Source organism: Oncorhynchus mykiss, chromosome 18 (assembly GCF_057628025.1).
Source record: "Oncorhynchus mykiss isolate SJ-2025 chromosome 18, ASM5762802v1, whole genome shotgun sequence".
Lineage (NCBI taxonomy): Eukaryota > Metazoa > Chordata > Actinopteri > Salmoniformes > Salmonidae > Oncorhynchus > Oncorhynchus mykiss.
In genome coordinates this window covers 80,268,276-80,281,321 of record NC_143039.1, presented here as the reverse complement: position 1 = coordinate 80,281,321, position 13,046 = coordinate 80,268,276, and the positions used below count along the sequence as shown (strand labels likewise).

Genomic DNA, 13,046 nt, shown 5'->3' with positions numbered 1-13,046 from the left:
ACCTCTACGCAGACGACACCATTCTGTATACTTCTGGCCCTTCTTTGGATGCTGTGTTAACAACCCTCCAGGCAAGCTTCAATGCCATACAACTCCTTCCGTGGCCTCCAATTGCTCTTAAATACAAGTAAAACTAAATGCATGCTCTTCAATCGATCTCTACCTGCACCTACCCGCCTGTCCAACATCACTACTCTGGACGGCTCTGACTTAGAATACGTGGACAACTACAAATACTTAGGTGTCTGGTTAGACTGCAAACTCTCCTTCCAGACCCATATCAAACATCTCCAATCCAAAGTTAAATCTAGAATTGGCTTCCTATTTCGCAACAAAGCATCCTTCACTCATGCTGCCAAACATACCCTTGTAAAACTGACCATCCTACCAATCCTCGACTTTGGCGATGTAATTTACAAAATAGCCTCCAATACCCTACTCAACAAATTGGATGCAGTCTATCACAGTGCAATCCGTTTTGTCACCAAAGCCCCATATACTACCCACCATTGCGACCTGTACGCTCTCGTTGGCTGGCCCTCGCTTCATACTCGTCGCCAAACCCACTGGCTCCATGTCATCTACAAGACCCTGCTAGGTAAAGTCCCCCCTTATCTCAGCTCGCTGGTCACCATAGCATCTCCCACCTGTAGCACACGCTCCAGCAGGTATATCTCTCTAGTCACCCCCAAAACCAATTATTTCTTTGGCCGCCTCTCCTTCCAGTTCTCTGCTGCCAATGACTGGAACGAACTACAAAAATCTCTGAAACTGGAAACACTTATCTCCCTCACTAGCTTTAAGCACCAACTGTCAGAGCAGCTCACAGATTACTGCACCTGTACATAGCCCACCTATAATTTAGCCCAAACAACTACCTCTTTCCCTACTGTATTTTATTTATTTATTTATTTTGCTCCTTTGCACCCCATTATTTTTATTTCTACTTTGCACATTCTTCCATTGCAAATATACCATTCCAGTGTTTTACTTGCTATATTGTATTTACTTTGCCACCATGGCCTTTTTGCCTTTACCTCCCTTCTCACCTCATTTGCTCACATCGTATATAGACTTGTTTATACTGTATTATTGACTGTATGTTTGTTTTACTCCATATGTAACTCTGTGTCGTTGTGTCTGTCGAACTGCTTTGCTTTATCTTGGCCAGGTCGCAATTGTAAATGAGAACTTGTTCTCAACTTGCCTACCTGGTTAAATAAAGGTGAAATAAAAATAAATAAATAAATGTAATCCTGTAAAATTATATTTATTTCTATGATTTATTACATTTAATTAAATTGACTTTTCTTTTCTTTGAGGAAAAAAAACACATACCCCCAAAAGATTCAACATCAATTGCATATGCTAACCAGCATAAAATCATTGTGAAAAGGTTATTTCTTTGAAATGTGATGAGCTCGAGGCTGTATTATAACACAATAGATATGGCCCTGAATGTCTCTGCCACTATGGAATATCCAGAACAGAACTGTTCAGCACAATCCAATGCCCTCTTTAGGGAATTGGATTTCTTCCCCCACCAAAAAATCTATTTAAAAACCCTATTTTAAAAATCTATTTAAAAACCCTATTTTAAAAATCTATTTCAGGTCCCATGGTCTGAATCCAGAATATTGCTTAAAAGGACCACAGTCTTGGCTGAATATCGTACAATTCGTCCAAAAATGACACGCTATCCCCTTAAGTAGTGAAATAGTGTACTTCTGTTGAACAGGGCCGATAGGGCTCATTAAAAGTAATGCACTGTATAGTGTAGAAGGTGCATTGGGGACTAAGCCCTAGTCGTGACAGATAATAGCCATAGTATTTTCTTATTTTCCTTTTCCAAGTTTTCGTAAAAGACTCCGACCTATTTGACCATGAGGAATGGAGTCCTCCTCTGGGAAAGAACTGGAAACACTAAGCAACATGTCTCATAGAGAGAACATACATGTAAAGGGAAGATATTCTCTGCCACAGGTGGTGTGGATATCTCCACTGTAGGGGTCTGGGATTTAGGTGGAATGTTGTTTTGTATCCAAGCAACCCAAATATACAGAAAGTTGTTGCTGTGGTCATTTGAGTTAAGTTGGGTGCTGGACTTCAGAGATGTAGATGTGAAATTACCTTGATGTTACCGTGATGTTACTGTGATGTTACTGTGATGTTACTGTGATGTTACTGTGTTACCGTGATGTTACTGTAATGTTACCGTGATGTTACTGTGTTACCGTGATGTTACTGTGTTACCGTGATGTTAATGTGTTACCGTGATGTTACTGTGTTACTGTGATGTTACCGTGCTGTTACCGTGATGTTAATATGTTACCTAGTCCTGGTCAACAGTAGTACCCTATGGGTCCTGGTCAACAGTGGTACCCTATGGGTCCTGGTCAACAGTAGTACCCTATTGGTCCTGGTCAACAGTGGTACCCTATGGGTCCTGGTCAACAGTGGTACCCTATGGGTCCTGGTCAACAGTGGTACCATATGGGTCCTGGTCAACAGTGGTACCCTATGGTTCCTGGTCAACAGTAGTACCCTATGGTTCCTGGTCAACAGTAGTACCCTATGGGTCCTGGTCAACAGTGGTACCCAATGGTTCCTGGTCAACAGTGGTACCCTATGGTTCCTGGTCAACAGTGGTACCCTATGGGTCCTGGTCAACAGTGGTACCCTATGGTTCCTGGTCAACAGTGGTACCCTATGGTTCCTGGTCAACAGTGGTACCCTATGGGTCCTGGTCAACAGTGGTACCCTATGGGTCCTGGTTAACAGTGGTACCCAATGGGTCCTGGTCAACAGTGGTACCCTATGGGTCCTGGTCAGCAGTGGTACCCTACGACGAGTTTGGAGGGTACTATGGTGTTAAATGCTTTTGACTGTAACGTCAACCCTGTACTGATTATTGAAACATCATTCTGTCTTTCATACTGGAAGCCCTACATAGGCACTCTTACCCTCAAATACATACACTCTCTCTCTCTCTCACTCACTCACTCACTCACTCACTCACTCACTCACTCACTCACTCACTCACTCACTCACTCACTCACTCACTCACTCACTCACTCACTCTCACACACACACACACACACACACACACACACACACACACACACACGTCCATTTAAAACATGCACATGTAATGTCCTGTTAGGGTCTATAAATATTTCACAATATAATGTCAGTTGTTTTTGTTTTCTATTTCCCATCATATCTCAAATAGTAATTTGTTTTTTTTATTCTAGGAGTTCCCATGCCCCTCATTCCCATGCCCATCCTTCCCATGCCCATCCTTCCCATGCCCATCATTCCCATGCCCATCATTCCCATGCCCATCATTCCCATGCCCATCCTTCCCATGCCCATCCTTCCCATGCCCATCATTCCCATGCCCATCATTCCCAAGCCCATCCTTCCCATGCAACTCATTCCCATGCCCATCATTCCCATGCCCATCATTCCCATGCCCATCATTCCCATGCCCATCATTCCCATGCCCATCATTCCCATGCCCATCATTCCCATGCCCATCATTCCCATGCCCATCATTCCCATGCCCATCATTCCCATGCAACTCATTCCCATGCCCATCATTCCTATGCCCATCATTCCCATGCCCATCCTTCCCATGCCCATCATTCCCATGCCCATCATTCCCATGCCCATCATTTCCAAGCCCATCCTTCCCATGCAACTCATTCCCATGCCCATCATTCCCATGCCCATCATTCCCATGCCCATCATTCCCATGCCCATCATTCCCAAGCCCATCCTTCCCATGCAACTCATTCCCATGCCCATCATTCCCATGCCCATCATTCCCATGCCCATCATTCCCATGCAACTCATTCCCATGCCCATCATTCCCATGCCCATCATTCCCATGCCCATCATTCCCAAGCCCATCATTCCCATGCCCATCATTCCCATGCCCATCATTCCCATGCCCATCATTCCCAAGCCCATCATTCCCATGCAACTCATTCCCATGCCCATCATTCCCATGCCCATCATTCCCATGCAACTCATTCCCATGCCCATCATTCCCATGCCCATCATTCCCATGCCCATCATTCCCATGCCCATCATTACCATGCCCATCATTCCCAAGCCCATCATTCCCATGCAACTCATTCCCATGCCCATCATTCCCATGCCCATCATTCCCATGCCCATCATTCCCATGCAACTCATTCCCATGCCCATCATTCCCATGCCCATCATTCCCATGCCCATCATTCCCATGCCCATCATTACCATGCCCATCATTCCCAAGCCCATCCTTCCCATGCCCATCCTTCCCATGCCCATCATTACCATGCCCATCATTCCCATGCCCATCATTCCCATGCCCATCATTCACATGCCCATCCTTCCCATGCCCATCCTTCCCATGCCCATCCTTCCCATGCCCATCATTCCCATGCCCATCCTTCCCATGCCCATCCTTCCCATGCCCATCCTTCCCATGCCCGTCATTCCCATGCCCATCATTCCCATGCCCATCCTTCCCATGCCCATCATTCCCATGCCCATCATTCCCATGCCCATCATTCCCATGACCATAATTCCCATGCCGTCCTTCCCATGCCCGTCATTCCCATGCCCATCATTCCCATGCACATCGTTCCCATGCCCATCCTTCCCTTGCCCATCATTCCCATGCCCATCCTTCCCATGCCCATCATTCCCATGCCTATCCTTCCCATGCCCATCCTTCCCATGCCCATCCTTCCCATGCCCATCCTTCCCATGCCCACCATTCTCATGCCCATCCTTCCCATGCCCATCCTTCCCATGCCCATCATTCCCATGCCCATCCTTCCCATGCCCATCATTCCCATGCCCATCATTCCCATGCCCACCATTCCCATGCCCATCCTTCCCATGCCCATCCTTCCCATGCCCATCATTCCCATGCCCATCCTTCCCATGCCCATCATTCCCATGCCCATCATTCCCATGCCCATCATTCCCATGCCCATCATTCCCATGCCCATCCTTCCCATGCCCATCATTCCCACGAAGCAGATGACATTGATATGTTCTAAATGCTTATTGGTGGTGGCAGAGGTTAAATCCAGTTTCTAGTCATTTGTTTAAATGTTGTGGTTTTTAGATTTAATCCCAGAATAAAAAAACTGTTATTGAGATTACCATCTTAATTCATTAACTATTGTATTGCTGTTCTTTTACATACAACAGACACTCATGTAGATGTCATGGGCCCTGTTCAGCTGTTCTGTAACCAGAAGTGGGTTTACCTCTACAGGTGTTCTGTAAACAGAAGTGGGTTTACCTGTTCAGCTGTTCTGTAACCAGAAGTGGGTTTACCTCTACAGGTGTTCTATAACCAGGAGTGGGTTTAACTCTACAGGTGTTCTATAACCAGAAGTGGGTTTACCTCTACAGGTGTTCTGTAACCAGAAGTGGTTTTACCTGTTCAGCTGTTCTGTAACCAGAAGTGGGTTTACCTCTACAGGTGTTCTGTAACCAGAAGTGGGTATACCTCTATAGGTGTTCTGTAACCAGAAGTGGGTTTACCTCTACAGGTGTTTTGTAACCAGAAGTGGTTTTACCTCTACAGGTGTTCTGTAACCAGAAGTAAGTTTACCTGTTCAGCTGTTCTGTAACCAGAAGTGGTTTTACCTCTACAGGTGTTCTGTAACCAGAAATGGGTTTACCTGTTCAGGTGTTCTGTAACCAGAAGTGGGTTTACCTCTACAGGTGTTCTGTAACCAGAAGTGGGTTTACCTGTTCAGCTGTTCTGTAACCAGAAGTGGGTTTACCTGTTCAGCTGTTCTGTAACCAGAAGTGGGTTTACCTGTTCAGCTGTTCTGTAACCAGAAGTGGGTTTACCTCTACTATTGTTCTGTAACCAGAAGTGGGTTTACCTGTTCAGCTGTTCTGTAACCAGAAGTGGGTTTACCTCTACAGGTGTTCTGTGACCAGAAGTGGGTTTACCTGTTCAGCTGTTCTGTAACCAGAAGTGGGTTTACCTCTACAGGTGTTCTGTAACCAGAAGTGGTTTAACCTGTTCAGCTGTTCTGTAACCAGAAGTGGGTTTACCTGTTCAGCTGTTCTGTAACCAGAAGTGGGTTTACCTGTTCAGCTGTTCTGTAACCAGAAGTGGGTTTACCTGTTCAGCTGTTCTGTAACCAGAAGTGGGTTTACCTGTTCAGCTGTTCTGTAACCAGAAGTGGGTTTACCTCTACAGGTGTTCTGTAACCAGAAGTGGTTTAACCTCTACAGGTGTTCTGTAACCAGAAGTGGGTTTACCTGTTCAGGTGTTCTGTAACCAGAAATAGGTTTACCTCTACAAGTGTTCTGTAACCAGAAGTGGGTATACCTCTACAGGTGGTCTGTAACCAGAAATAGGTTTACCTCTACAGGTGTTCTGTAACCAGAAGTGGGTTTACCTGTTCAGCTGTTCTGTAACCAGAAGTGGGTTTACCTGTTCAGCTGTTCTGTAACCAGAAGTGGGTTTACCTGTTCAGCTGTTCTGTAACCAGAAGTGGGTTTACCTCTACTATTGTTCTGTAACCAGAAGTGAGTTTACCTGTTCAGCTGTTCTGTAACCAGAAGTGGTTTTACCTCTACAGGTGTTCTATAACCAGAAGTGGGTATACCTCTATAGGTGTTCTGTAACCAGAAGTGGGTTTACCTCTACAGGTGTTCTGTGGCCAGAAGTAGGTTTACCTGTTCAGCTGTTCTGTAACCAGAAGTGGTTTTACCTCTACAGGTGTTCTGTAACCAGAAGTGGGTTTACCTGTTCAGGTGTGCTGTAACCAGAAGTGGGTTTACCTCTACAGGTGTTCTGTGATATGAAGACAAGAGGTGGAGGCTGGACCGTGCTGCAGCATCGTAGAGACGGAACCGTGGATTTCCACCGTGGATGGAGGGATTACAAGATGGTATGTTCACTAGACCTTAAACCCAAGATGGTATGTTCACTAGACCTTAACACAAGGTTCACTAGACCTTAACACAAGATGGTATGTTCACTAGACCTTAAACCCAAGATGGTATGTTCACTAGACCTTAACACAAGATGGTATGTTCACTAGACCTTAACACAAGATGGTATGTTCACTAGACCTTAACACAAGATGGTATGTTCACTAGACCTTAACACAAGATGGTATGTTCACTAGACCTTAACACAAGATGGTATGTTCACTAGACCTTAACACAAGATGGTATGTTCACTAGAACTTAACACAAGATGGTATGTTCACTAGACCTTAACACAAGGTTCACTAGATCTTAACACAATATGGGTATGTTCACTAGAACTTAAACATAAAATGCCAACTAAGTATTCTTTGGTAGGTCAGCGGAGACCTCTTTCTCCGCTAGGCAGGAGTGTCTGTTAAGACAGACTATTTCAGACCATGTTCACCTCAACCCCAGCAGAGCGTGGCAACAGGTATTTTCCTGGATGTCATTCAAATATACAACATCATTTGTTTTTATGAAGTCAGACCATTTTCCCTCCCCAGTATTTTAACATGTGTCTGGTAGAATGTCATCTATCTAGTTTGGGCAACTTGTTTGTGATTATAATTCAAAAGCAAGATCTCTGAATCAAAGGGGCAGTGGTTATAACAGTATGTAGGATCAGGAGGGGCTGTGGTGATAACAGTATGTAGGATCAGGAGGGGCTGTGGTTATAACAGTATGTAGGATCAGGAGGGGCTGTGGTTATAACAGTATGTAGGATCAGGAGGGGCTGTGGTTATAACAGTATGTAGGATCAGGAGGGGCTGTGGTTATAACAGTATGTAGGATCAGGAGGGGCTGTGGTGATAACAGTATGTAGGATCAGGAGGGGCTGTGGTGATAACAGTATGTAGGATCAGGAGGGGCTGTGGTGATAACAGTATGTAGGATCAGGAGGGGCTGTGGTTATAACAGTATGTAGGATCAGGAGGGGCTGTGGTGATAACAGTATGTAGGATCAGGAGGGGCTGTGGTGATAACAGTATGTAGGATCAGGAGGGGCTGTGGTGATAACAGTATGTAGGATCAGGAGGGGCAGTGGTTATAACAGTATGTAGGATCAGGAGGGGCTGTGGTTATAACAGTATGTAGGATCAGGAGGGGCTGTGGTTATAACAGTATGTAGGATCAGGAGGGGCTGTGGTTATGACAGTATGTAGGATCAGGAGGGGCTGTGGTTATAACAGTATGTAGGATCAGGAGGGGCTGTGGTTATAACAGTATGTAGGATCAGGAGGGGCTGTTGTTATAACAGTATGTAGGATCAGGAGGGGCTGTGGTTATAACAGTATGTAGGATCAGGAGGGGCTGTGGTTATAACAGTATGTAGGATCAGGAGGGGCTGTGGTGATAACAGTATGTAGGATCAGGAGGGGCTGTGGTGATAACAGTATGTAGGATCAGGAGGGGCAGTGGTTATAACAGTATGTAGGATCAGGAGGGGCTGTGGTTATAACAGTATGTAGGATCAGGAGGGGCTGTGGTGATAACAGTATGTAGGATCAGGAGGGGCTGTGGTGATAACAGTATGTAGGATCAGGAGGGGCTGTGGTGATAACAGTATGTAGGATCAGGAGGGGCTGTGGTTATAACAGTATGTAGGATCAGGAGGGGCAGTGGTTATAACAGTATGTAGGATCAGGAGGGGCTGTGGTTATAACAGTATGTAGGATCAGGAGGGGCTGTGGTTATAACAGTATGTAGGATCAGGAGGGGCTGTGGTTATGACAGTATGTAGGATCAGGAGGGGCTGTGGTTATAACAGTATGTAGGATCAGGAGGGGCTGTTGTTATAACAGTATGTAGGATCAGGAGGGGCTGTGGTTATAACAGTATGTAGGATCAGGAGGGGCTGTGGTTATAACAGTATGTAGGATCAGGAGGGGCTGTGGTGATAACAGTATGTAGGATCAGGAGGGGCTGTGGTGATAACAGTATGTAGGATCAGGAGGGGCAGTGGTTATAACAGTATGTAGGATCAGGAGGGGCAGTGGTTATAACAGTATGTAGGATCAGGAGGGGCAGTGGTTATAACAGTATGTAGGATCAGGAGGGGCTGTGGTTATAACAGTATGTAGGATCAGGAGGGGCTGTGGTTATAACAGTATGTAGGATCAGGAGGGGCTGTGGTTTGAGGTTCCAGTCATTAGAGGGTTCAGGATTGGGGAGGTGTTGAATACAGACAGAGGATTGTAGAGGGTTCAGGATTGGGGAGGTGTTGGATACAGACAGAGGGTTGTAGAGGGTTCAGGATTGGGGAGGTGTGGGATACAGACAGAGGCTTCAGGATTGGGGAGGTGTGGGATACAGACAGAGGCTTCAGGATTGGGGAGGTGTGGGATTCAGACAGAGGGTTCAGGATTGGGGAGGTGTGGGATTCAGACATAGGGTTCAGGATTGGGGAGGCGTGGGATACTGTCACTCTGGATGTTTTGATAGGCAATCACCCCTTGTTCCCCTACGACACTCCCTGTTCTGTTGTTGCACCTGCACTCTCTCTGTCTGTGTCCGACCCCCACACACAATCATCACACATCAGAGACACACACACACACTCCGACCCCCACACACATCAGAGACACACACACACACTCCGACCCCCACACACATCAGAGACACACACACACACTCCGACTGCCACACACATCAGACACACACACACACACACTCCGACCCCCACACACATCAGAGACACACTCCGACCCACACACACATCAGAGACACACTCCGACCCCCACACACATCAGAGACACACACACACACACTCCGACCCCCACACACTCCGACCCCCCCACACACTCCGACCCCCACACACTCCGACCCCCCCACACACTCCGACCCCCCCACACACTCCGACCCCCACACACATCACATCCCCCCTTACATAGGGAATAGGGTGTCATTTGGGACTCAATAACAGTGTTGTCCAATACACAACACAAACCTAACTAGTGTTCTCAGTGCCGTCAATAGTCATGATATACAGAAACACGGAAGCATTGAGATCCTTGACTTAAATGACAGTCTGAGGATTGAACAGCTTGGTTGGGAAATGTAATACTCAGAGGACAGCCGTTAAGGCGCAAAAGCGATTTTCAAATAGTTTTTCAAGAAGAGTATTTTCACAAGTGGATGATAAATATTTGGCCCCAGTTGGAGCGTGGGAGTATGGGCCTCTGTAGACAGAAGATAACGTGTGTCTGTGTGTGTGTGTGTGTGTCTGTACAGTATGTCTGTGTGTGTGTGTGTGTGTGTGTGTGTGTGTGTGTGTGTGTGTGTGTGTGTGTGTGTGTGTGTGCAGTATGTCTGTGTGTGTTGAATCGTTTGACTGCCCAAACTGACCACACAATGATTAACCAAGATTAGTCCAACGGTAATATCAAGCATTCTGGCCAGATAATTAACACTCCCAGACCTCATTCATATATTCATGTTCACGTAACAACAAGGGTTGTGACAGCCAGAGACCACAGAGAGACAGAGAGAGACTACAGAGAGACTACAGAGAGACTACAGAGAGACAGAGAGAGACCACAGAGAGACGACAGAGACGACGAGAGACGACAGAGAGACGACAGAGAGACGACAGAGAGACGACAGAGACACCACAGAGACACCACAGAGACACCACAGAGACACCACAGAGAGACCACAGAGAGACAGAGAGACGACAGAGAGACGACAGAGAGACGACAGAGAGACGACAGAGAGACCACAGAGTGACCACAGAGAGACAGAGAGATCACAGAGAGACCACTCATCAATCCACTGGGATTTAACAGTTTTAGTCATTTTCTTAATCTTGGGGATAGGTTGGCAGCATTTTCACTTTTGAATAAATAGCGTGCCCAATTTCAACTTCCTGCTACTCATGCCTAGAATATAAGATATGCATATTTTTAGGAGATTTGGATAGAAAACACTCTGAAGTTTCTAAAACTGTTTGAATCATGTCTGTGAGTATAACATCATGTCTGTGAAAAGTAGTTTGTTGTCTTCCTGTATGGAACACAGACAGACCCGTCTTCAATTTGATCGATTATTAACGGTTAAAAATACCTCAAGTTGTATTACAAAAGTAGTTTGAACGTTGTGTTTTTTGGAAGCTGTTTGGATCAAATGCACTTTATAAATTGACATTTTGGATATATATGGATGGAATTAATCGAACAAAAGGACCAATTGTGATGTTTATGGGACATATTGGAGTGCCAACAAAAGAAGCTCGTCAAAGGTAAAGCATGTTTTATATTTTATTTCAGCGTTTTGTGTAGCGCCTGCAGGGTTGTAATATGCTTCCCTCTTTGTTTACTGTTGTGCTATCATCAGAGAAAAGCTTCTTATGCTTTCGCCCAAAAGCGTTTGAGTGTAGCTTTAATTGAGTATCTTACATGTGTGATTTAATGAAAGTTCGATTTTTTTATCATTTATTTTTTATTTTCCCGCGCTGCATTTTCCCTGGTTTTTGGCCAAGTGGGACGCGACAGTCCCGCCTATCCTTTTTTCATTTTCTTAATGGGTGCTTACTAGTAACTGGAATAAGCAATTTCATAAATGTGTCAAGTGCAGCGTCTGGTTGCTCCTCACACCACAGACCAGCAAATGTTATTTACATCATCAACATAGGAATCTTTACAAAACCTCTTGTAGGACCAGTTATACACCATATTAGGCCCAGCGTTTGTAATGACTGGGTGTATTCAGAAGGGCACAGGACGAGACCCAGATGCAGACACGGGAGGCAGATGGTTCAAGTCTCTGATATTTATTAGTATCCAAGGGGCAGGCAAGAGACAGGTTGTGGACAGACAACATATCATGACAAGGTCAGAGTTCAGGAGGTACAGAGTGGCAGGCAGGCTGGAGGTCAGGACAGGCAAAATATCATGACAAGGTCAGAGTCCAGGAGGTACAGAGTGGCAGGCAGGCTGGAGGTCAGGACAGGCAAAACCTCATCAAGGTCAGAGTCCAGGAGGTACAGAGTGGCAGGCAGGCTGGAGGTCAGGACAGGCAAAACCTCATCAAGGTCAGAGTCCAGGAGGTACAGAGTGACAGGCAGGCTCGAGGTCAGGACAGGCAAAACCTCATCAAGGTCAGAGTCCAGGAGGTACAGAGTGACAGGCAGGCTCGAGGTCAGGACAGGCAAAACCTCATCAAGGTCAGAGTCCAGGAGGTACAGAGTGGCAGGCAGGCTCGTGGTCAGGGCAGGCAGTATGGTCAGGTAGGCAGGCTCGTGGTCAGGGCAGGCAGTATGGTCAGGTAGGCAGGCTCGTGGTCAGGGCAGGCAGTATGGTCAGGTAGGCGGGTTCGTGGTCAGGGCAGGCAGTATGGTCAGGTAGGCAGGCTCGTGGTCAGGGCAGGCAGTATGGTCAGGTAGGCGGGTTCGTGGTCAGGGCAGGCAGTATAGTCAGGCAGGCGGGTTCGAAGTCAAAGCAGGCAGTATGGTCAGGTAGGCAGGCTCGTGGTCAGGGCAGGCAGTATGGTCAGGTAGGCGGGTTCGTGGTCAGGGCAGGCAGTATGGTCAAGTAGGCAGGCTCGTGGTCAGGGCAGGCAGTATGGTCAGGTAGGCGGGTTTGTGGTCAGGGCAGGCAGTATGGTCAGGCAGGGGGGTTCCGAGTCAAGGCAGGCAGTATGGTCAGGTAGGCAGGCTTGTGGTCAGGGCAGGCAGTATGGTCAGGTAGGCAGGCTCGTGGTCAGGGCAGGCAGCATGGTCAGGTAGGCAGGCTCGTGGTCAGGGCAGGCAGTATGGTCAGGTAGGCGGGTTCGTGGTCAGGGCAGGCAGTATGGTCAGGTAGGCGGATTCGGAGTCAAGGCAGGCAGTATGGTCAGGTAGGCGGGTTCGTGGTCAGGGCAGGCAGTATAGTCAGGCAGGCGGGTTCGAAGTCAAAGCAGGCAGTATGGTCAGGTAGGCAGGCTCGTGGTCAGGGCAGGCAGTATGGTCAGGTAGGCGGGTTCGTGGTCAGGGCAGGCAGTATGGTCAAGTAGGCAGGCTCGTGGTCAGGGCAGGCAGTATGGTCAGGTAGGCGGGTTCGTGG

At 46.9% G+C, this 13,046-nt stretch overlaps 1 protein-coding gene across 1 annotated transcript in view; it reads left to right on the top strand.

Moving 5' to 3' along the window:
- The window catches only part of LOC110515436 (angiopoietin-2), a 74,213-nt gene that overhangs the window by 41,645 nt on the left and 19,522 nt on the right, over positions 1 to 13,046 (top strand). The window contains exon 6 of the mRNA XM_090209441.1: positions 6,822 to 6,923. Coding sequence (XP_090065567.1) covers positions 6,822 to 6,923 — 102 coding nt within the window. The remainder of the gene's footprint in view (positions 1 to 6,821; positions 6,924 to 13,046) is intronic.